Genomic DNA, 26589 nt, shown 5'->3' with positions numbered 1-26589 from the left:
AATTATAAACTAACCTGAATGTCCAAACATTGTTGCCACACACTCGCCGGAGAATAAATCATAAATAGCAATATTTTTATCTGAGCAGCTAGTGGCAATGAATGTTCCTGAAGGATCCATCTCGACCTGAAAAAAACCCATTTAATTTTACCTATGGGATCTATACAGTGCATGCTACAGTCATCTATAGGTGCGACATATGAACATAACTAAGTCAATTTAACAATCATGAAAATATGAAAGGACTTCAAAAAGAAAATAACTTCGTTACAAAGAAATACTGTATAAGGCTTGGATCTCACTCATATTCCTGACCACCATGAAATCGATGCTTTAATGAATGAATTCAAAAGGTGGACCAATAATTTATTTGACAATATTCAATTATTGAGGACGAGTCTGATAACCAGATGGAAAATGTTTGGAAATTTGTCTAAAAAATATTTAACCACTGTAAGGTGGAAACGAATGCCTTAGATAATTTCAACTAGCAATTCTACTTCAAATGGTTATGCATGACTGTTGGTTTGAGTGTACCTATGGCTGTAAGTCAGTTAGTCAGTGTTCAACAGGGCTTGTATATTTCTTGGACTTAGTTAAAATGGGGTTCTGTAGATATAATTGCCTGTGTGCCTTCAGATGCATCCTTCATTTGGGTATCACTCTGAGCAGGCACTACGCAAAAACCAAAACCACTGGCTGTGCCACTGCTTGTTTTATTCTCTATTACATGATGCGTGTCAGATGGACAACCCTGTTTGCAGCTTCCACATTTTTTAGCCTGCAGTTGCATGCTTTTCTTCCTGTCCAACCACTCTTGTTTAATTTATCTAGTTTGCGCCCCAGTCTGCCAATGCAGCCTTCTCAATGCCTCCATTGTATGGTTGCGCAAAAGTGGGACATCCCAGAGATGACACCCTAATTTGGCATGCTGCTAAAGTTTCTTGTAACCCCCACTGGTTCTCACTGGAGCAAACATACCATTTATAGCCACAGCAAGGCCACTTCTCTGACATGCTCACTCAAGTTTTAGAGGTAATTTGGGAGTGACATATTCGGTATCAGATTTCACAGGAGGTTGACCCAGCCAACTCAAAGAGCCCTGTATCAATTCCGGATATGTCACTTAAGGTACCTTGTATAACAATGGAAGCCAAAAGGCCGACCTAGTCGGCAATAATCATTCTGCTGCACATCATGCTGAGGAGATTCTACCCCATTCAATACCACGGTGATGCATGTCTTAACTGATCATTTCTACTATCTGTTCAGTGCCTCTCAGTCCACCATGGAAGTGCAAATACTCCCCACACTGGGTAGACACACCGTACCTTGGAAGGCCTGAGTGAGTAGGATATGCCAGGGCTGGGTTAGGGCCTGTCATCAGGGATGGACTAACTGTTACTGAGGGCTTTAAAATGTCTTAAAATAGCCACAGATTTCTAAGAGTGAGCAGACTGAATTACACTAGGAGCTTTTTTATTAGGGCTAAGCTATTAATTTTACAACATATTTCTTCAAAACGTGCTAGACAAAATGCAGGGGAGTTACAAGAGGTAATGAACATCAAAATATTCTGATACTATGAGGTTGTTCGCAGTACCCGTGATCCATGTTACCGGCAGCAGCATATTGGGTACAAGGATAAAGGAACAGCACCTCCTGCACTCTCTGCCTACTTTTGGAGTTGGATGGACTTAGCATCCCGAATACCTTCCTGCGTTAAAATGAGCCCACGGTCACCAACTTACAAGTGTGAGCTTCTATGGACATTACAGCCTGCCCAGCCCTTCCTGGCACGTTTGGGAAAGAAATCAGGAGAGAGCAGGTGAACCTGCAGGCTGTAGCAATCATCTCTAACCAAGTACAAGCCTGGAAAGGAAGAGGGTTTTAGCCTTTACTGAATTATGTCTCATATAAGCCACTGAAAGAGATGCTGGGGCTCTGCATTACAAAGAGGCAAGTTTGTAAATCATTTGCCGTCAGGAGAGGTCCTTAATGGTGCCATATTTACACCACCAGCTATCAATCTCCCTGTCCTGCAACCCCTTGAATAGTGCAAAGCCCTAAGGTCAAAAAGACACTAAATGACAAAAAACCACTCAAAAGTACATTTTTTTTCCTTGAGAAGGCTCAAGAAGTGTTTCAGCAAGACTGGGCAGGTAGTGTAGTCCCATTCTGTTCTGCTCAGATTGAGCTGGATAAATTTGTCTTCTTCTCAACAATTTCTTTCTTTAGGATTACCTTCAACAATGATCCATCTTCATTTTGAGAGCCTTTGAACAGCGTCTTTAATTTTCCTTTCCGAACATTGTATATTCTATAAAGAGAGTAAAATGGTTATGTTTCATTAGAAAGCACTTCAATTACATTAGCAAGAAAGCTGAATAAAGACTTTAGCCAGACAAATTATCTGCCCCTCGTCCTCAAGTTTCCAAAAGTTAAGTTTTAAAGAAAATATTCATAGCAAATAAAATATGTAAAAGGATTTTTTTTTTGCCCCCCTTTAGAACAGGGATGCTTATGTTGGTCTGTGAAAGTACGACCCATGACAGATATTTTGGCTAGCCACCTAGGCTACATCTACAGAATATTAATATAAATGGGTGATCACTTACGTAGGCAGTGATTATCCTGAAAATTGTGCCTCAAAGATAAAAAAATAAAAAAAGTACATCCCTGCTTTAGAACTTAGAACATGGTCCGTGTCAGAGAACTGTCAATCCATAGTACCTTACGAGACATAGTAGTTCTTTACTAATGTCATAAAAACATACAGACATTTTTCTACGGCTAAAAGTCTGAGATCCAGATTTGGAAACTTGATTTCAGTTGCTTACAGATTTTGCTCAACAAAACGTGTGACAGAATTGTCCAATCAGGAAATACCACTTGCAATTGCGTCCATCTTTTCTTCTTCATTGGCCACTTTAGGCCTCCATAGAAGCCTTCTAAGAACGTTTTCTTTCATTTCAGTAGGTCTACTATTACTGGCATTGCGAATTCTCCTGTTGCTTTAAACCAACTGTTTCATAAAGGCCTAGCACACTGTGCAATGTGGCTCTGTTTGCTTATGATTGATATTGCGCGTTGATATTTTTGCACTTCATGACAGTAGTGGATTCAGGCAGTGCAGCAGAGACGAACATGCCGTGGCCGGATACTCCTCCAGTTTAATGGCATTATCTTGCAGTGCTGCAGATGGGTACTTGGAAGCACCACTGGAGCCTCAGGTCCCCAGGAATAGGTGTCCCCCCCCCCTTTCTTAGGCTTATGGCAGACAAAAGGCTGGGGGAATAAATGAGCACAGGAGTCCCCGTTTCCAGTTCCCTGCACTGTCAACCGTTTTGAGATTATATGACACCCAAGAGCACCATAATTGGTATTTTGGGGTCAGACCCAAGTTGCACAGAGAATTATCCAGCAGTCATCCTGTAGTGGCGGTGCTCAAAATCAGGCACCTGGGTTACATCACAACGCTCACAGAAGGGTTCAAACAGCACAGAGAATGTGATCGCCCTGGGGTTTCCTACTGCTAAATGACATGCTTGTGATGATTGGTCTTCAGAGGCCAGGGCTGCGGCAACCCACTATTGAGGAAGGGGTGTTATTGCATTCAGTGTAAAACAATATGCTCCATCCACAAAGACCATTAACCGAGGTGTCTATTCTGGAGATAGTTTACTTAAGCTCTGTTCCAAGGTAAGTTCCAGGTAAGTAGGTAGATGGTAACAGAATGCATGTAGATTGCGGATAGCCCCACCCGGAGGAGCCTCCCTGCTGCTCAGCCTGTACACTCCAACTGACACTCAGCACATCACCAGGCACCCATGCACTCTATGACATCACCAAGCATTCAACATTCCATTCATCACCAAGCACTCCAGCACTCATCCTGGTTGAGCAGTAGGGAAGGTGTAGCTAATGAAAAGGAATGGCAACAGTTAAGTCACAACACATATCAAAATCATAACATGTCTTAAAAGCCATAGAAGTAAAGTGCGTCTCACACAGGAAACCCCAGCTGAAGAACAAATACGTTTTCATATACTGGATGAAGAACTGCCTGAAGCAATGGCCAGCACTGTGCAAAAGCAATATAAGCTGCACTGACGCTAAGGAGCAACCCGTTTATGGCACTGAAGGACCTGAGCTCAAAACAAGGTAGGCAGGTAAATAATGGGCAGGAACTTTCTACTTCAGGGAAAGTACCAGAAAGATATACAACACCACCTCGTACGTAAGACAAGAGCTAGCCGGATTGCATACAGCCCTATGACACCTTTCAGAAAATAAGAGGCCATTTTAGGTCTAGAATGACCAAGGCACCACACAAGAGTGGGACAAATTAACTATAACCTCTGCTGGATGAGATTGCCCTATAGTGGGAAGATTGCTATGTACAATCTGATAAATCAGAGTTCTGAGGACAGTGCAGGAAATTGTACTACGTGTCCAAATATGGACAATAAGAAAATTAAGACTCAGACACTGATGAGAATGACTCTTTCTCCGAGATTCGGGTATCAAGGTCAACCTGCAAGATAATTTTAATCCAAATGGCATGGCACACCAAGGTTTTCTGAGAGTACACACTCACCCAGGGTTGCAGCCTATAGACATGCCTATTACATCTGCAAACAGACTGACAATGAAGTAAGAAATATACTGCCAGCTGAATAACAAGGACCATCAGTTGAGGAAAGTGATGCTTGGACCAGACATCGAGCCGAAAATGTAGATTTTTGTGGATAGATTTTCTAGTGACCTCAAAGAGATTAGACAGGGCCTGAAAAAATAAATTCCAGAATTTTGCAGATCCCTATAGACACCTGGCATGGTTCTCAGAGCCATGTATGAGGTACTTACTGTGGATTCCTTCTTTCTTGCAGGCTCAGCTCAAACAGAGCGTTGCCACCTTCACCAATGTTACTATATCTGCTTAGAGGTGTCGCTCAATCCTTATCTAAGAGGATCCATGTAGTAATCTAGTACTTTAACATGTTAGAACCTATTATTGGAATGTCTCTACATCATATAGAATGTATACAAATAATGGAACTATAGAATGTACAGGCATTCTGCTACTGAGCCAGAGAAGAGATACCAGCACCGTTTTTACTTATTGCACTTTACTATTAATAAATAAGATTACAATTAAAGCTGAGTCTTGCAGCATCACTACAATCCACAAATCTGGGATCTCATATTCCAAAGGAGGTTGGATGGAATTATGGATTCTCTTCAGAGACCTATTTGACATGTAGCTCAGCACATCTGAAAGCATATTCATGGCACCTGAGCATGACTCACATGTCTTTCAAAAATATTTTCAACCCACCTGTTCGAGAGGCCAAACATGGACATCAAACATTACAAACTCCCACTGAGAGAAACGTACGATCAGAACTGAATTAGATTGGAAACATTTCCCTGCAGAGATAGTGATGTGCATGTCTGCTTCAAGAGGCTAGACCACGGAAACAATAACTTTGAAGTTTCACCTGCGAATACTCCAGTCTTCCCTTGCAAATCTAGGAATGGGAGAAAATCTCTATACAGTTTGTGTGCTTTGACCAAAGGCGTATGGGTCTGTTAGATGGTCCGGGTTTTGACCTCTAATTCTTTAGTACCCCCAACTCAGCACAAGATTCAGGACTGGTATTAAGAAGCAGGGCATGGTGGATCCAGAAAGAGTAAGTACTAACCGTGGCAGCCAAGGAATCCAAGAGATTTTCTAGGGGATGTTTTCCATATCCAGAAGAGGAAAGACAAGGGTAACTTGAAGGAGTTCAACTAATGGCAACATTAAAGCATTTTGTGATGGAAATAATCAATTTTCTGAGGGATAACTTCCATCATAGAGACTAGATGGTTGAGGTGGAGATCAGAGATGCCACCCTGACATTACAAATTTTCAAATCTTACAGCAGATCGCCAATTCTTTTAGCAAAATCAGATTTATCGATTTCTTGCTTGTCCGTTTGTCCTTCCATCTGCCCCATGGTGCTCCACCAAAAGAATGCACATGGTGGTGACATTTTTATGAGCTCATGGCAAAATAATGATCACATATTTAGACAGCATGGTTTTATTTTACAGAATCCCTGATTTCTCTTTAATCAGCTGTATACAGCAGAGTATGTTGCAAGACCTAGGCTTTATTCTCAATGGACATTAATCAAATCTAATATCTTTGAGGGAAATGAAGGCTCCGGATTTCAAGCTATATTAGTTTGCGGCGACTCAATTATGTCCTCCCAGCAAGATGAAATCTATAAAAGAGGGAACTTAAAAGTGTTTCATTCAGACATGGTCTACTTGAGGCCGATGGCAAAGACTGTAGGTTTCCTTCCTTAGGGAGGTAGGATTCCAGTCCATTTTTCCAAACCTTTCACTCTACATAGGTCTTTAATGACTGAGGATTTTTTTCATCAGTGCAGGGTCATTCATACTCAGACTAGAAACAACTATCTAATAAAAACTGGCAAGAACTGGTTTGGTGGCTCAACCATAAAGATAACTGAAGTGGAAGTAAAATTTTCAGATCCTGACTAGACCTGATTCGGCATGACAAGGCTGGGATATGGAGCCAAGTGTGGAGCTTTACCTTCCGGAGGAAAATAGTCTAGAGAAAAACAATAATTACACATAGAATGTATAAGGCTGTAGGTAGGATCCTTCACCATAAAACGTCTGACTCAGGTCCATCAGGAATATTGTGTTTTCTTGAAAATGAGCGCTCTGTGACCCACAAAAACAGGCAGTACTGCCTGGTGCACCAGACAGCTGTGTTAGAGGAGTATCTCTGGGGCAAGGTCAGCTTAGTGGTGGATTGGAAATCCCACTTACTCTTGGAACCCAGTAATTGGCAGCTGGTTCAAAGGGTTTTCCAGGATATCATGACTAGTTTTGATCTTTGCAAAATTGGTCTTTTTACATACTGTCTAAAGTCACAACTTATTGGGTTCTTAGGCTGGAGAGCAGAACCTAAGAAACCGGCTTTCCTGAAGATTAGGTCACAAAATCACCATTATGCTCATATTGCATTTAGCATTATCACCAGAGTGACAGCACAAATAAAGAAACAAACAATTAGCAGATTTGATTTTGGTTACACTGCTAGGGAAGTCTCAAGTTTTTTAAGCAGAGTTTTATATAGCGCGAACTTGACCCGAATCCAATCAGGTATCAGAGCGCTTTACATAGCACCAGTTACGTTACATGAGGACACATTCATTTATTTATTTGTTGGGCACGGGGAGATTAAGTGATTTGCCCAGAATCACAGTCGGGTTTTAGCGTTGTTACCGAGACTCAAACCCAGTTCCCCCAGGTCCGAGGTCGAGCGCCCTAACCGTTAGGCCAACTCCTCTCCCCAAGTTTGGATTCAAGTGTTACTGGAACTTTCTTGGGCTCATCCAAACTTTCTACCCTACAGTCTGAATACTCGCCTGAATCCCTAGGTGTTTCAAAATCCTTGGGTCCGGACTTAGGCATTGTGACTGATAGCTTAGAAGATTTCTCAGATGATGGAACAAACTGGCCATTCTTAACAGGTTTCTTTCGCCATCAGGCAGGCTAGGGCAAGAGAGCAACCAAAAGAGACAATGTGGCCTGAAGGAGGTTAGCAAATTATTTGAGCAGGACAGGTACCTGTCCAATCTCAGTTCCAACCGGAAAACACTACTACAGAGGGTGGGAATGATTTGCGGTCTTCAGACTGTTTTGGAAATGGCCTGCCAAGGAGAATTTGTCACACATTTTGACACACAGTTATCAATCATGATATTCTGTTTGGTCTCTGGGTAGTTAAGTGTCAGATGTATGACCCTTATGGGTTTGATGCGTTTCTTAGCTTTCACAAATGAAAGCCTTCACTTCTATGACGGACTTTGTGGCATGGGTTACCAAAAATACTTAGTGAAAGTACATTGTCTGAGTGATCGATCACTAATTAAGTTTGTGCTATAGGTCTTTATTTCGACCTTCTATTGATGTAATGTTGCTAAACAAGCATTGCTATGTGACAGTTTTTTTATTTAATAAGTCTTATGTGCATGATTTGTGATATAAAGTAAACCCTAGGCAGGTGAAGGAGTACTGATGGGAGAAGTTTAAGGAGTACAACATAGCACTAGGGCAGTCACACACAATTTCTGCTAACGCTCCAAACTTCTTTCAGCTAAACCAAAACCACTGCTCACCGCACTCAAGAATACTCATCTAGTGAAGAGCAAAAGGAACAAATGATAAACGGAATGCTAAACAATTAAAACATTCACCCCAGTCACGAGGATCTGGGTTTAATCCATCGTTCTTTTGCTCACCATGCCACCCCAGTTTGGACCCAGCCATATGCAAATCAGTCTTGACCTTGTTCCTCATGAGAACAGTCCAGCCCGAACTGCCAAGCTGGGTCTTCCCTGGACCGTAAACAAGCATCCTGGGACCGGTTTCAGGGCATCACCCCTCATGAGCCAGGCTAGCTCGAATCCAGGGGGGGCAATGAGCACAGGACCCACGTCTGGGCATACCCTGCCCACTTAGGGCAGCTAAAGAAACAAATGATGGACGGATTGCTGAACAATGCAAACATTCACCCCCAGTCACAAGGATCTGGGTTTAATCCATTGTTGTTTTGCTCACCACGCCACTCCAGTTTGGTCTCAGCCATATGCAAATCAGTCTTGACCTTGTTCCTCAAGGGATCAATCCAGTCCAAACTGCCAATCCAGGTCCTCCTTGAACTGAAAACAAGCATCCTGGGACCGGTTTCAGGGCATCAACTCACATCAGCCAGGCTAGCTTGAATTCTGTGGTGCAGTGAGCACGGGACCCACGTCTGGGCGAGAAAAAGCAAAAGGAATAAATGATGGACGGAATGAAGAGAAGCACTTCACAGCATCACGTCCCGGATCTCGGTAGCCATTAGGAGCACAGCGGAGATTCGAATCGGAATGTGCTGAAGAGAATGGAGAGAAGAAGACTGGGGTGCAGTGTTGATAAAAGGACAAGCATATAGGATAATTCTGATCTGCCAGTGACATCTCCGTTTATTTATCATTTAAATCCAAAACGCGATAGCGACATTTCAGATTTTATATGTTGAATCTGCTTATGAGAATTCCACTGATGATGCCCCTGAAGAAGGGACATACTTAGTCCCGAAATGCATTGGGCTCAAGTTATCTGTGATGTATAAAATATTGCGATGACAAGAGTTTATCGAGGAATTGTTAACTTTGCATGTTATGTATTTGTATATATTGCTGCGCAACATTTATTTCTATGACTAATATGGTATGGTTTACAAATTGAATACAATAAGATAAAAGCTGTTTTTGTACGAATATATTGTTGAAGTGCTTTGTTTAGATTAGGAAAGGTTGTATATCGCATAAAGTTGTGCGTACCTGAGTCCAGCAGGCAATCTGGCTACTGGCCCCCCTTATTTATGTTTCAGGGTGTGAATAGGTACACACCGTCAGGCGCAGCACTCCGATCAATAGAGCAGTTAAACATTGGCATTATCAGTAGAAATTGGTGTGCATATCCCACACTCAACTTATTTTGACACTTAAAATTAGACAAGTGGCTCATGATCAGTGTGTAATAAAAACCCGGGACCCTACAGGTATGATCTAAACCTTTCAACCACCACTTGTAAGCAAGCATTTGATATGGTCTTAGAATAAAATGCTAAAGGCAAATTCCAAACTGTGTTCACAACCCCCCACTTCCTTGGGACAACACTGTACCAATTCCAACACTACTAGCATCAACAGGAATGCAGAGAAACTTATAAGGGATATAGGGACTAAGAAAAGAGGCATTCAAGAGGCAATCTATGATCCTGCTCCTCACATCACATCAAAAAAATCTGTCAATCTTCTTTAGCAGTTTGTACAAAGGTTCATAATTGGTCACACAAGTCTAATAAAACCAGAAGCTGATCATGGTCCATAGACAACGGCACACCTATAATTGCTCTCAACAAAGGGCCATGGTGCAGTTCTTTTATTGGAGACCTAGGTACTTCATTTCTTTATACACAAACGTGTCCTTACGCAACCTCAGTCCTGATAACATACAGCTCCTCGTCCAGTCTTTCAGTGTGCTCGTGTGATCTTTCCCAAAGGCCAAGATGTCATCTTGGAATGCTAGCATAACAGTCCCTTCAGAACTTTGGCCACGTGGCATTGAAAAGCACCTGTGGGCGACGCAAGGCCTAACAGCATCCTCCAATACTGGAAAATAACATCTGACATTACAAAAGCAGTCAAATCACTATACTCCTTAGACATAAATTATTGCTGATAAGCAGACTGCATGTCCAGATTAAAAAAACACTTTGCACCCATTTCCTAAATCCTAAGTACAGGATGCCCATCAATCCAAATTGCCTTATTCTAGCTCCACTATGCAAATTTCAAAATTCACAAATATGCTTGTGTAACCTGCTTAATTTGTTCGGGATACTCACAGGCACCTACTTTAATTGGTGTTTTAGTGGCATCCATTCTTCTTTGGGTTTTTAATTACATGTTCAAAGCCTACAAGGTTTCCCAAATTCTGATAAAAAATCTTAACATTGTTCTCTAACACCACTGATAATTCAGGCTTTTGCTCTTTTTATTCACCTTTCACCCATATGACTTGCTGAGAATAACCAGGTTTCAAAAATATGCCCAAGCACCCTTGATTATGTCATCCTAAAATACTAGGCCCATTAACATATACTTTCCCTCACACACTCTCCCTCTGAATTCCACTGTGGTCTCAAAATATTCCTCCAAATCAATTTTGGTACCATTATATCCACCTGGGTTAATGTCGGGGGAAACAAATTCTGTTCGAGGCTACTCTTATCAGTTGTACTCCTGGAAAAAACAGTAATCTTTGAATCAATATGTGAAAGCAAAGATATAGCAACCCATCACAAAGATTTTAATGTGATCTTTCACCAAAGCTACACCCTTATGTAATCTTACACACAGATTCATATTGTTAACATTACTGACTAGGTTCTGTTCAGGTTCCTGCACAACCATATTGCTTCTACTTCTCTCATGGTTCTTTCTGCAGATCCTTGCAAAGTTACTCAGAGAATCCCATTTCACACATTTTTCCCCCAATACTAAGCACTGGTTGACATGAAACTTTAATGAACATCTGTAACACATTTTCTTACCAAGTGTTCCTCTTCTTTTTGGAAAGGCTTGACAGTATACCCAGCAGCCCCCTCCCTTGCTATTATTAACCACACCAACAGTATCGTCCACCACCAGTTAATTTTATGCTATTGGCAACCATGTGCTCTACAAATGTATCACTCACATTTTTCAGCGTTGGTATACCTTATAGCTTTCTATATTTATTAGACTACTCTCTAACATCATGCTTTGAAATCTTCAGTGAAAATGGAAATCGAGCAAATGAAAATGCATTTATTTTTCTTTATCCACAGCTCTCCATTGGGACTACTTTCTATGTTTAGTAATGCTTATTTCAGGCACATTTGCTCTAAAGTTTACTAACTCCAAACAAATTAATCAATTCACGTATTGAGTGCATGCAGGCAGCATTGTATGCAATAACAGTTCATCAGGAAAGCAGAGAGGCTTCCATCCAAAATAACTAAGTATTCAGCAGCTTTCTTTCCTACGCAGATTCACAATGACTAGACCAGCGAGCAGCAAATACCTGGGCAGAGGTTGTCCTTTGGGATAGCCTGTTTCACATGAGTACTTGCCTTTGGATCCACAAGTTAATAATCTCTCTTGGCTTCTCTTGTTAAAACATCTAGCAGCAAGTTGGTCCCTTATAAGGTGATAGGTTAAACTTCTAAACTCGCAATTCGTAGGGAATGCTCTTAGTAAAGCAACATGTATATCTACAAAGCCAATTACTCTCTTGAAAAAACATTTGCCTTCTCGCGTCCTGAGGGCTTCTTTTTACTCGTCCAGTATATCCTCTTCATCCTGTGGCACAAAGACAAAAAGGAGCTTAACCATTTCTTGTGCTTCCAACCCCTAAGCGTGTTCAAGTAGACACCTTTTCCAGTCGGAATTTAACTTGAACCCATCTAGGGCTCCGAAATAAGCATTAAATGTCCTTCCGGGCTATGGGGGGGATCATCAGGTATTTGTAGGTGGCAGAGGATTAATGGACTGCATGTCAATTGGGATCTGCTAAATAGTCCGTAAATTAGCATGAATTCAGAGCAGATTTTGTATTCCCAAAAACTCAAAGGTGCATATTGTAGGGGATAGTAAAATATTTACTGAATAAAGAGAATAGTCCGGTATACATAAAACCACAGTAGTTTCACTGTGCAGTTTGCTTACTGTGAGATTAGTCAGAATGTCAATGGAAAATAATAAGGCCTAGTTTGAACACCATGACTAGTTTGTTGTGAAGACATCCACGCAAAAAGAACTAAAAAAAGAAACCTCAAGTGAGAGCAAGACCAAAAAGAGGCCGAAGTATTTTAAAACAGCGGAATTTAGGCCTGAACGGTTCCTCCAGGTTAATGAAACTAAAAGGTGAGTGTAGGGGGGGGTGGGGTCGTTAATGACACCAAAAGCTTTGATAAAGGTGTGTGCAACAGGGTGTGTGCGCGTGATGACATAATTGGATTCCGTTAGGAACCCTTTGTATGCAAGGGTTCTACAAGGGACTGAAGTACACTGTGAACATTCTAGGGTGGTCAGTTGACATGCTGGATTGGTGAACAGAAGAGGTGAAATAAACTGCACTTGAAGCACATATTTCGGGCCTATGTTCTTTATCTACATGTGCTAAACACCACATATTTTGGTGACTAGTATGGGATCAAGCTCTGGCATGCACCTCAACTTCTGGACCCTGGCAAAAACTGCCCAGTGGAAGCTGCACTCACCGCATAATTTTGTTGTGGAGGTGAGAAAAGAAGAGTTTGCGAAGTGACACTGCTGTGTGCTACTGCTTGACTAAGAGGCAAAAGAGACTGGCTGGAGATTTTCCTAGGGTGTAAGAAGTTCGGCGCATGATGTATGAAGGCCGGTGCCTCCTGAAACGCAATTGCATTTCACATCCGCCATTACAAGTCGGAAAGCTCCATCGACCATTGAAGGGGAGCACATGCTGTGAAACAAGCCCCATCTCCCACTGAAAAGAGCCTGCTCAGTTGCGTGAGGAACTTCGTCTACAAGCCCAATCGCCTTGATAAAATAATCTGATTGTATGCATGACGACGAACAGCGGCAATCTTAAGTGTTTGGGTGGCTTTCCATTCACCTTCCTTGATTTAAGATCTATCTCACTGATGCTATCTTCTAGGGGTGCCAATCGTCTAAACTCGTCGGTGATTGGCACATCATATTAGCAGACAAAGCTATCTTCTCTAGGTGCCAAACTCTTCGGTGATCTGCACACCTTACCAGCAGTAATGTGAATAACTTGAAAACAGCAGTACAGTTTAGTTATTTATGTTTACAGGTGATAATTAGCACACTGGGCAAACTGTTGTCTTGATTGAAGCTGATCATTTCCAACTTGGATTATTGACACTTCTTTTGGACAATGTGCTGGTCACGGATGGTGATTGGCAAACCTTTAGGTCAAGTCTGCGTGACACAATCAGTGCGTTCTGCAGCTAGTATTGCTTTGTGAAGCAGTTCTTAGTGGGATTACACTGGATATAACTGCAATTAACATATTTGAGGATAAAATTGGGAATGGTCTGCACAATTCTTAATACTGTTTCGAGACAATAACATAGTAGTGGAATATTAACCTATACTAATAGTAAATCAATATGAAGAATATTACACCATCTCCGTTCTTCTTAAGTAGTCCTGGAGAATTGATGGTTAAATAGCAACAATTGAAGATTTTTGTGAATTATGCAAGGGTATGCGCCACAAATTTAAGTGCAGAATGCAAACATTATTTTTTACTCCACTGTCTAGGTGGTGAGGGGCAAGCTTGTAATAGAAAATTCGCCTGAGTTAAGTGATACTGATCAGAGGGCGCTAAATGTATATGAAATGTTTATACTGTAACTAGATTATCATTATCGGCCACGAGTTAGCTCCATCATGGAGAGGTATTATTTTGGGTTAAGGGAGAAAGCGAAAGATGATTTGGAGGAAGATTTTGCAACTAGTCTTGGGAAACTGGTGGTTGGCTGTAAATTTGGAGGGGCAAGGGAGAAAAGGGATCAATATGCATTGAAATGTGCACCTGATAAATTAAGAGAATTGTGGTTGAAGGTCGAACCACCCTTGGAAGAGGTAATTGCGATTGCTAAACGGGTGGGCATATGGTCCAATGTGTCAGTAAATTAAGCAGTGCCAAGAATGAGATGCAGGAAAGTAATGTGAAGCCAGATGAAATAGTTTGTCAGGTACCAAACAAGAATTCAACACTTTCAGAGAATAATACATCTACATATGTCTCAAAGGGCAGAGAGGTACAAGAATTTAAAGGCACATGTTTTCAGTGTGGTAAGACATGTCACAAGGCAAATGCAATTGTCTGTCCAGGTATGCATGTTATTTGTAATACGTGTGGAAAAAAGTGCTGCAGAAGTAAGATTAAGAAAGAAGTACGTCAAGAGGTAAAGGGCACTGTATTTCAGGTGGATGGTGCTAAGACAACATCCAGCACCAAAAGAGAATATTGAAAGAGTTGACAGAGATTAAGTTTGATTCATGTTCGTATCTCACCATGACCTATATGAACACCTTTGATATTTTCTTCAAAGAAAAAGTGAAATTGTGTAAAATAGATATTTCCCCAGTGGACTATGGTGGGGTACCCGTAAAAACGGTTGGGTATTTTACAGCACAAATTGAACTTGAAGGAAGAATGGTAGCTGGAAAGGTGTAGGTTGCTATAAGAGGGGATGCTTTACTGGGGTGGCCACATCAGCGTTTGTTGGGAGTCATGTTGAATCCAGATGCTGAAACTCAGAACAGGTACAAGAGAAAGATGAGCCCTTCATCACTTTTGATGAGGAATTTATTCTAGGATGTCTCAAAGGCTATAAACATCATATAAAATTGAAGGATGGAGCTAAACCGGTTGTTGCTGAAGTAAGAAGAATACCTTTGAATGAACAAGTTGGGGTACAGAAGTAGATACAATTGATTGAGCTGAGGCAACAGAATGGTTGGCTCCTATAGTGGTGGATAAAAACCAAAGGGGACCCTAAGGATCTCAATAATCTCCGTCCAATCTCCCTCCTTGCAGCACCAGGCAAAATGCTTGAAAAAGTTATCCAGCGGCAATTAAATCAATTCATTGAATACAACAAAACTCTACATGAGACGCAATCAGGCTTCCGACCTGGTTTTAGCACCGAAACAGCTTTAATTGAGGTGGCAGAGTCAGTAAGGTGGTCGATGGACTCGGGAGACTCAGCGATGCTGGTGCTCCTGGATCTGTCGGCCGCCTTTGACACGGTCGACCACGCTATACTACTGTCTCGACTAGCGGAGATAGGCATCCAGGGTCAGGCACTGAAGTGGTTACAGTCCTATCTGACTCAAAGAACTCAGAAGGTGGCATTAAGGGACGTCCTTTCTACACCTAAAGCGCTGAACTGTGGCGTCCCACAGGGCTCGGCTTTGAGCCCACTTTTATTTAATGTCTACCTAGCTCCACTCTTTACGCTGATCGCCAATTGGGGGATCAAGGCAATCTCATACGCCGACGATACCCAATTGGTGTTCCCATACTCAGAAGTGTCAGAGGCATCCTTCTCAAATTTTAAGGGGTGCCTACAAGACGTAGCCTGCTGGATGAACACCAATAAATTAAAACTCAACACTAGTAAAACTGAGGTGATCTTCTTTGGCAGAGACCCCCCCCCACCATCTGATTTATGGTGGCCGGCAGAGATGGGTATAGCTCCCTCCCCTAGCCATTCTGCAAGAAATCTAGGTGTGCGGTGGGATGATAAGTTGTCCTTTGTTTCACACATACAGCAAGTTGCTGGCTGCTGTATGAGCAAGTTGAGGAATCTACGTAAGATTCTTCGACTTCTACCAGTCAGCTGCCGAAAAACCGTAGTCCACGCCACAGTCACATCCAGGCTGGATTACGCCAACGGTCTGTATTTGGGCCTACCAAAGTACCTTATACAGCAACTACAACTGGTTCAAAATGCGGCTGCGAGACTTTTAATGAGGATTCCGTTCAAGCACTCAGTCTCTCCGTACCTCCTCTCCCTTCACTGGTTACCAGTCGCTAGTAGAATAAAATTCAAAGCACTCACTCTGGCCTTCAGATCCTTATATGGAAACTGCCCAAATTACCTGAAAGTTCGACTTCCAAGGTATTCCCAATCTCGTTCGCTCAGATCCAACAACCATGTGCGTCTGACAGCCCCTAGAGTAAAAAGAGCCCGGCTGGGAGGACGAACCTTCTCGGCCAATGTGGCCAATCTATGGAACTCACTACCCATCACCCTCCAACAGGCCCCATCTGAAGCCTGTTTTAAACACCTGCTGAAAACCTGGCTGTTTACCCAGTCTCGCTAAATGCTACCCTCTCCAGCCTCCATGGTCTGATACACTTGTTCTCTCAGCGCCGGGACACCTCCTCGCGAGGTAGCTGTTCGCGCTATACAAAACTCTGTATTATTATTATTATAAATATTTTATGCATAGATTTACGAGCATTTAATAGTGAAGTGATTGCGAATATGTTTCCACTGCCCAATACAGATGAAATTATCTCTACACTAGCAGGTGCCACATTTTTCACAACTTTGGATCTATCATCCGCTTACCATCAAGTGGCGCTAGGTAAACCTTCAGAGGAGTGGACTGCATTTATTACATGAGTAGGAATGTTTACATTTTTAAGAATGCCGTATGGTTTGGTCTCTGAGGGTTCTGTGTTCCAAAGAATCATGTCCAATGTACTTTAAAGGAGTTAAAGGTGTAAAATGCCATCATGATGATTTATTGATTTTTGGGCATACAAAGGAGGAACATTATTCAAGGGTGTGTATGGTTTTGGAGAGGTTGAGGAAAGCAGGCTTAACAGCGAGAAAGGACAAGTGTAACTTTTGTGTGCAAGAGGTGAAATATCTGGGACATCACATCTCACAAGGTGTGTTTCCTAAAAAAGAGTTAGTTGACACCATTGACAAAACATCCAGAACCCTGTAACAAGGAGGAGCTAGTATCTTTTTTAGGTATGGTAGACTACTGCAGTAAATTCATCCCAGGTTATGCTGATAAGATGCAACATATAAGGAACTAACTAGGAAAAAAGTGTGAGCTTTGAGTGGGATTCCAATTGCTGTAATGAGTTCCTGTCCGGCGAAGGAGGATTTAAGGAATGCTCCATGTTTACAAGCATTTATACAAGGTGAGAAGACTTAACATTATGACAAATGCCAGTGCCAAAGGTAGTGGAGCTGTATTACTTCACAAAAGAAATTCAATAAAACATGTAATTTCTTGTGCATCAAGACACTTAAAAGGATCTGAGACAAACTACACAGTAATGGAAAAATAGGCCCTGGAAATTTATTGGGCATTAGGAAAATTAAGGAACTTGATTTGGGGCATAAAGGACAAGGTGTTTTCGAATTGGATGCCACCTCATCAAGAATTTGGAGATGGATTGTTTCGTTAAAAAGAATAAGATTGCACAGTCAACTATATTAATGGAGTAATTAATTGATCAGCTGATTGTTTGTCCCACTTGGTGGATGTGAAAAAAATGGAATAGAATGCTGTAGGTAAACAGGTGGTACGATTAAGGATTTTACAATGATATGCCCTAATTAGACAAGACTTTCATCTAGGGGTTTTCGCCAGTCTTTCACCAGTAGTGGATGCAAGCCTATGGCCACCATGTGCTCAAAGTAAAGAAAGTTAGTGTCCTCACCTCCATGTACTTAACAGAAGTGAAACATTTTGGTTAAAAAATCTAAGACATTTTACATTGCATGCACTTAAAAACACTTATTTGGGTCGCTGCTTTTGGTATGCTCAAACTAACAAAGAAATATGTAAGACTCACCTGACATTTCTGTCTTGGCAGGCAACAGCAACATATTTCTGAGTGACATCAGTATCCATGTCGTACAGTGTTGTTTTCTCCACCAAGTGATGCGTTCTGCTGAAATTATTTTTTTCGGGAATCTAAGAAAACAAATGAACGTTTTTTTCCACTTTTCAATACATTTTCAGTCGACGTCCTAACCATTTACACTGTCACTGGAATGTTGGACTTAAAAAAGTGTTATTGACTCTTATTTTTACCATGCACAATTTTAAGGGTTCTTAGTCATAAAAACAGCAACATAAAACATATACTAAGCATCAAGTCATTGCTTACTAAGCCATATTTATATATTTGCTGGTTATTTATAATACAGCAATTCAGGTGGGCAAAGGGCATGGATAGGGTGGTGGCAAAGAGAATTTCAATGGATGAGCAATATAAAGTTGCAGCGAAGAAACGATATCCATGGAATAAAGGAGAGTCTATTAAACACATAGATAGATTGGTGAAACTTTGGAAGGTTGTGTTTCACTCAGACCACTGCAAGCAGGAGGTTCCATCACCTTGTAGCCAAGAACAAAAATCTTTGAAAACGGCACTCATGGAACTTCCAGAACTGCAGAGGTTGAAATGGAGTTGCCAAGCAACTGTTAATTTGCTGATCATACTTTAAGGTACAAACGACCTTTAGAGGGCTCTGTAGATGTATGAATTCTATAATGGTCTTTACAGATAGGAAACCCTTCTCTTTCAAACCTTGACTAGTCAGAATCATCCGTTATCAGATTAAAATGCGTGTATGTCTTTGTTTTAAGTGGTTTAGATCTTGCCAGTTCGAACAATAGGACCATGGTGAAGGGAGTTGGCACAGTCACACCATAAGCTAGAAGGGCATGAATGGTACGAGATTTCTCAGTAAGAGAAGGAGGTCGAAGCAGTATTTCATCTGCTTGTTTACATGAGTTTTAAAAAACGGATTTTGCCAAGGCAGACTTTTTTTCCCAGCAGATAAGAATTTAAAATGCAGAATTTCCATCTTTTGTCCTTTAAAAGAGAGCTTATAATCACACTTCGAGCCTCAAATTGCTGTTAGACATACAGTTATGGATAAAGTCGACATATCTATGCTAAATATGCCAGCTAACTTCAGCACTGGAGCAGCGCAATTTAGGCTCCACCCCTACACTTCACAGAAATGCCCTTATATACCAACATGTGACACTATACTTACGGTGTGCCAGAACTTTAACGTGTGAACATTTAAACACAGTAATGAAATGCATTCACTGTTCTGTAAACATGCACTAAGTTTAGTATGAAGACATGTATTTTGGATTCACGTTTGCATTTATACCTTAAGTCACTTTTGCATATGTTCTGAAAATTACTTTTGATAGTGTCCTATCCTAGACTGCTCCATAGATTAGAAGAAAATGGTTCTTCAGTTTTCTAACTCATCGAACCCAGGCCATCAATCTAGGCCATTTCAGATCCCGCACAATAGAGCTCAACAAGAGGGTGTCCCATGCTCCTGTCTGAGCCCCACATTGTTTAACATCTATGTGGCCCCCTTGCTAAAACCATCAGAGCTTATAGATTTACCACACTTTCATATGCAGACAACACTTAACTCCTCATCTCCTTTAATGAGGATCGATTTACTGCCAAAGCACACTTCTCTGAGGGTATAAAAGCCATCACGGCATGGATGACTGTGAAATTTCTCCAGTTAAACGCTAGCAAGGCGGAGATTATGCTCTTTGGTAAAGCCCAAATGCTCTGGTCCCCAGATTGGTATCCATTTGACTTGGGTGCAGCACCTTCCTCCAAGTCATCAGTTAAAAATGAGGGCCTTCGCCTGGACCAGACTTTCACTATGAAGGATCAGGTAGTGGCTACCATTGGCACCTGCTTTCATAGGATGCTTCTGCTGCACAGAGTCTTTCCTCTACTCCCACTTTCGATATGTAAAATCCTAGTACAGGCACTAGTGATCAGCCGCCTGGACTATTGTAATGTTTTTTAGACGCCACTAGTGAGTCCTTACTCAACAAACTGCAAGTGGGTCAAAACACAACGGCCCACCGTTTTCAGAATAGGCCAGCCAGAACAACTGCCCTCCCCCTCTTACGCTCACTCCACTGGCTTCCTATATGCAAAAAATTACATTTCAGACCTGTTGCTTAGTGCACAAAGCACTGAACAGCAGGGGACCCATATACCTGACAGAAACTTATTCCATACCGGCCAAACAGAACTTTGCGGTCAAGGGTGAAATCTCTTCTCACTTCTCACATTCCGGGGGGAAGCCTTCTCTTGTCTGGCTCCTTCATATTGGAATCAGCTACCCTCCTATCTATGAAGTGTACGGACAACCTTCATTTCAAAAAGCTTTTCAAAACCGTACTTTTCAGATAATTACGTTACTAGTATATTTTTCACTGTGGCGCCGAGATACCCCTTCCGGGGTGATTGATGCACATTATAAATTATATTAACATAACATAATCATGTATGCTTCTAATCATTTATTTAATTTATTTTTGAGCTACAAGTGAACAATTATAACCATGTATTTGACGTGCACATTTAAATGTTTAAAGCTAGCCTGACTAAAGGCCTTAACTGAAATCTTTTTTGCTCTGCCAGTTTGTTCTTTTCCTTTGCAGGTGCATTCTCAAGGTTTCATTAGCTTGAGAAAAGGAGGATTGTTGTCTGTGCTAGTTTCTTAATAGTAAGGCTTGAGAAGAGACATCTTGGCAAGAAGTGTGAATTACCTAATGAGCAGATGAAGCTCCCTATCTATCTCGTATCAGGAACGGAGGGATGTTCAAGGTTGCAGAAACTGTCCAAGTTCTGTGGGATGGGAAAGTCTGGTAATGTTGCAAATGCACAGCACAGAAAGAGAACTGATTGGTTTCTAGTTGTGTGGTAAAAGACATGATTGTTGTTTAAGTTTTACTGGTCTTAATTAGTGCTCACAGTTATAAGTTAAGACAGATTCCCATAGACTATTAGGGGTACAGACCTCTCAGCTTCCTTTATTCTTGCAAGTGTGACGCTTCATGCTAAACATTAAGTCCAATTGTGGAAGACTGCTCTGTAGTCTTCACTATCCTGACACCTTCTTGCATTTTCGAATTTCCTTGAGTCTCTATGCTACAAACCACCCCTATTCTTAGAGCCTTGATTAGATGACTTTAGAACTTATTAATGTTTAGGAGAGAGAATCGGAGTTTCTCAGTTTCCACATTACAGCGACTGTGATTATTTATATCTTATTCTATTGAGACAGAACCTGTTGCAATATTTCAGTTTGCCAGCTGTAATTCTGTATCTTTTCAATATTCTTCTGATATGCATATATACTGATTTGATTATTAATTAGTCATAAAACTACTTAACCTCAATGACTGATTCCTGGTCCTTATTGTGGGGCCAAATGGGCTTCACGAAAGTTGCATTGTTCATTATTGCTATCTCCCTTTGCATCTCGGTCAACCTTAAAAGATCCACCAGATGAGAGATTGTAAATCCTGTATCTGCGCGCTCTCAGCATCCTGGTGTGAACAACTAGCTAGGTGTCTCAGCATGCTTTTACTGGTTTACTTGGAAGCTGTTCATAGTTTTAGCTAGCGGTCTTAGAAACACGTTGAAGAGGTCAGGAGACAAATGAGTCACTTAAATGTCTGATACAAGAAAGAGCCCAGTTTAGCATGTGCATATCTATTCGCGAGGAATGACTGGTAGCCAAGCCACAACCAGGCTAGAGGTAACAAACATGTATCTTAACTGGTAAATGAGAGTGCGGTGATCCACTGCTGCTGATAAATATTGGAAGCATAAAAGTGATTGATCAGTCATGGTCCAGGTCTTCAAAGAAAGATTCCCAGTTACAAAGCAGGGCAGATTTAATGCTTTGTCCTAGTTTACAGCTCAACTGTTTTTTGTCCCAGCGCTGTTCTTAAGTGCTGAAGTTAGTTTTAAGCTTGGCACTCCATTACCTGTCTTATCAGAGGATGCTTTATGGCTGGACAGATGTGAAGGGTTTTACAATACGGATATAACCACAGCATGTCTAAGGACTGGTGGAAGTTCAGACCCTTGGAAAGGTTTGTTAATAATGAGTGAGATACTGGAGACTAGCTAATTAGATTAAGGGAACAACTATCATGTTGTAGATGGTGTGTAGTTGGGTACCTAGATGTTGTTGATATGGTCTTTAATGTCATAAACTTTACCATGAATATGGAGTGTAAATGTCTCCTAAGTTCCTTGGAACCTGGGTCATGTTGGGTACTGTTGCAGGCTGTGCTTGTGTTGGATGAGTGCACTATGAATTTGGAAGAGGAACTTTCATCCCTTTTAATGATGCTGTGGCTGTAGTGAAATATGTGTCTCTTATGATAACCTCTGGAAGTACGACATTGATAGATGCAGCAAACATGTTTGACATTTAGATACCAGCTTACATCTAAATTCCTTACAAGGCAGTTACTTTTTCTTTTGATGTCTGTAACTGTTTAATCATTTATACTTTAATGTGTCTGTCTGGTTTGGCTTTATCTGTCATCAGAGCATCTAGGGTTTTGCAGACTTGAGGATCTTTGAGGACCGAGGATGGTTTCAGTTGTATTTTACATGCGTAGTGGAGTGAGCAGTCTAACAACTTTGGAGTAGACTTATTCAGTAATCTTGCACCAAGTTCTCCAGGTGTTGAACTGGGTTTTTTCTTACTTTTGAGAAGGGTGGTCAAAAGATAATTAGGAGGTATAGGGCTAAAGGTTTGCACTAAGACTAAACTTGTCTTCAAGAGGCCAAAATCTAGAACTCTGGAGAAGTTAAAATCATGAGCATCCTTTATTAAGCTTAGAAGCACTGCGATGGACAGAGCAACACTTATTCAACACCTTCTATGACTGTTGAGGCTAAGCGGTATTGGTGAAAATCAGTCTAAATAGTGAAGTCCTCAATCACAACTTTGGCCAAGGGATTGCATTTTCTTTGGTGGACAAGAGTTGTTATAGTCTTAACTTCCTGATGGACATACATCAAAAGGGTTGAGGTTCAGGTTGTATCTATAATGCATACAGCAGTGACCTGCCAAAATGAAGTAAAGGTTTTGGAGTTGACTTTTGCAAGGTCACGAGTCACCTGAAGCAAGGACAGCAGCCGCCACATGGCATTTTGAATTCCTGTTGAGGATCAAATTAAACCCAGGTGAAGTAAGATTCCCAGGATGCAGAGGTTTTGGTGAAGGTATCAGTTATTCTGATGCTAGGCAGAGGAGATGATCTTTCTCACATCCGAGGCACTATTCTATGTTAGCCTGATGAAGCAGGGAAAAGGAACTTAAAAGACATTGTGAGAGGGAAGGATGTAAGGCCAGTTAGGGCGCTGTCACAATTGGTACCCTCCAGGGGTAATGAGTCACGGTACTCGGGATTAGGTAGGTCTGGTTTCTTTATTGTTCCAGGGTACAAGATACACGATAGGGGGTTGCTACGACGTCTTCCGGCTTGGCTCGCCTTCTCTTTGTAGGTGTCCCACTGGCTCAGGTTCCTCTCCGACTCTCCAGGGCGATATACCAAAGGAAAAAGAACACGGGAACACACAGATGAGATGAAGGACCTTCTACGGGTAGTGAATTAGGGTAAAGGGAGTGAAGGGTCACCGGGGCTGCCACCACGTAGTACTCACAGAAATAAGAAAAAGAGTCTTCGTAGGTGAAGGTGAAGGGACAAGCGTGAAGAACGTTATCGGTGTCCAAACACTCACGCCTCTGTGACCACCCCAACTCAAGCCTACCCCGTCCCTCCCCGTGGAAAAGCAAAACCCAGGACTCGGTCCCGTACCTTTCCCAGCCACGCTCCTCCGGGAACGTGGCGGGGCGAGTCGCGTCTCCGTTGGCCTCCTGGCTTCTTCGGATCCCCGTCCTCCGCTTCCTCGATCCCTCCGCTCGTTCTCTCGCCGTCTCCTCCTCGTCCTTGCTCCTGCGCTTCTTCTCTCTCTCCGCTCCTGCTTCCTCCACCGGCTTTCGCGCTGTCTTGGTCTTCCGGGTTCTCTTTACCGGCCAACACGTCTCCGGATTGGACTGTCGTTGCTGACGTGGTTGTGACGGGCTCCTCCCACAGGGAAGTCCAGTTCGGGTTAAAGGGCCCACTCTCGTCCTGTGGCCGGGGTGGAAACGAACAGTCATTATCGTCTCCAGCCCGTTCCTCGTCTGGAGTGACCCCGTGACAGGCGCTTAGTCAAATACTGACTTGCTGACCATAGCAAGCACCCCACCTCTAAAGGGTGCTTTGTTTAAGAGGCCACATGACTGTGTAGACAAGAAGGGAGCATGTCAGGCCAGCGACCTCAAGTTAAGCACAATGTAGATGCTCAATTTCTGTGCCAGAAGAGAAAGTTCAGTAGTGATCTTTCTGGTGGATACCCTATATACTTGTAGATCCTCCCTAAGTGCCAGACTGGATCTGGAAACTTTTTCATAGCTTTTCTGCACCAGTAGGGTACATATTGCTACTGAAAATGGTGCCCTGGTTTCATCACTCGAATCATGAAGCCCACCACCCAGGGGAATTGATGTTGGTTCCTCTTCCATTTTTTCTGCGCCTTTTGAGGCAGAGATGGGAAATGGCATCAGTTGTATACAGTGCAGTGACAATACTACTTGGAACCTTATTAAAGATGCATATGATCATAAGTCAGAACGGGGAGAAGGGTATGGTTGGGGGAGGAATCTGGAGGTAGACTGAGAATCCACCAAAAAGATCATTAGCAAAGGTAACTAACTTTTCCTACTGATGGATACTTCTACCTGCAGATTCCTCACCTCTTAAGTAGATTTTAAAGCAATACCTCCCGTAGGTGAAGTGTGTCAAAGGTGAAGTGTGTCAAGGGTGAAGTGTGTCAAGGATATCTAAAATCACCAAAGGTGTGAAATGACAATGTCTTCCCACCCTAGAATCCAAGCAATAATGCTTGGCAAAGGTGTGGAGGGAAGCCCAGGTAGTTGCTCAACAGTTATCACCAACAGAGACACCCCTATCCAGGGCAGAGTTCTGGGTGGAATGGGCACTAAGTCCCTCAGGTGTTTATTTTTACTTTTTTGCAATTACATAGCACATTTTCATACAAAGAATTACCCAGAAAGATAATATTCTTTTCAGCCTGGGCTTGCCTTTCTTGCTGCCAGTTTAGCAAACAAAAAGCATATAGCTCAATGTGAAATCCTTAGTGTGGTCAACATTAAAGCTCACAGTATGCTTGGGACCTAGCTGATGCGCTCTCTCCTCAGCCTTGTTGGGAAAACAGGCAGGACAAAACAAATGGAGAGAAATAGATGCCGCCGATGGAAAGAGACACAAAAACACAAAGAGGACACTACCTTGGGAATTAAGGAAGCTCTTATCTGGAGGACAAGCTTACCCATGAAGAAACGTGTGAATGGGCGCTCAGGGATTGCAACCCACTGAGATGACTCTGAGGTAATTACAGTGAGAAACAGCCTTGAAGGTTTAAAGGTGTAACTGATGCCTGTGAAGTGGTCCAAATGGAGACCCCATCAAAAAAGTTTACACTCGGTTCAAATCCCACTTGGGCATAATGTTGTGTGAAAGGATCAGGATTAAACAAACCTTCCAAAAATGGCTTACTATTGAAGACTTAAATAGGAATGGATAATCTAGGAGGAAAAGGAAGGACGATAAGGCTGTCAAGGTATCCTTTAGGGTGCCCAACCCACAGCCCTTTTGGGCCAACAAAAGGATAAATTGTTGAACTCAGAAAGGCAGAGTTTTAAAGCTGCTACATTCTCCTCTGTAGACCAAGCAACAACCCTATTCCACTTACTGAATAGATTGATTTTGAGAAAGGGTGACAGAAATGATCATGACCATCACTTTTGGTGGTATCCGAAACATGCTAAAACCTCCAAACTCAATCTCCAGGAATGAAAGTAGAGATTCTGGAGGTTGGTTTGTACTGCTTGTCCTTGTGATTGGTAGAGGAGGTCCACCCTGAGTGGAAGATGGAATGGCGGACAACTGGAAAGACGGTGTAGGCCTGCGTATCACACCCATCTGTCAGTCCAAGGCAATGAGAATAACTTGTTCTTGGTCACGAAAAATCCTCCTCAGAACTTGATGAATGAAGGGTATGTGAGAAACACGTAGCAAAGTGAGAAGTTCCACTGTAGCCAAAACGTGCCCCATGGCTCTTCACACTGGATACCAGAGAGAACCAAACATCGGGCAAATGGCGGTCTTGTGAGTAGCAAATAATTCTACCAGAGGAGTGTTTCCACGGGCAAAGATATGCTGAATCTCCTCCAGCTGATTGAACCACTTGGACCTACAATCTGACCCCGACTGCGGCTGTCAGCTCTGACATTCCGGAACCCTGCAGATGGTTGCCAACTAGCCAGATACGATACTGATGAGCTAGGCCCAGAGCCTCAGAGTTTCAACAGAGAAGGTGAGAGCCTCATTCCTCTCTCCTTGCTGACATCACAGTCTTATTGTCTGCCACAATCTGGATAGACTGGCAGCAAAGAGAAATTAGGGCTCCCCG

At 42.2% G+C, this 26589-nt stretch overlaps 1 protein-coding gene across 1 annotated transcript in view; it reads right to left on the bottom strand.

Moving 5' to 3' along the window:
- The window catches only part of WDR62 (WD repeat domain 62), a 699214-nt gene that overhangs the window by 359798 nt on the left and 312827 nt on the right, over positions 1-26589 (bottom strand). The window contains exons 15-17 of the mRNA XM_085625650.1: positions 18031-18152; positions 2245-2320; positions 15-126 (exon numbers count right to left, since the gene is read on the bottom strand). Of these exons, the coding sequence (XP_085481776.1) occupies positions 15-126; positions 2245-2320; positions 18031-18152 (310 nt within the window). The remainder of the gene's footprint in view (positions 1-14; positions 127-2244; positions 2321-18030; positions 18153-26589) is intronic.

The sequence above is a fragment of the Triturus cristatus genome, chromosome 9 (genome assembly GCF_964204655.1).
Source record: "Triturus cristatus chromosome 9, aTriCri1.1, whole genome shotgun sequence".
In the NCBI taxonomy this organism is placed as follows: domain Eukaryota; kingdom Metazoa; phylum Chordata; class Amphibia; order Caudata; family Salamandridae; genus Triturus; species Triturus cristatus.
The sequence above is the reverse complement of the archived record's forward strand: the minus strand, read 5'-3'. Positions and strand labels throughout refer to the sequence as shown.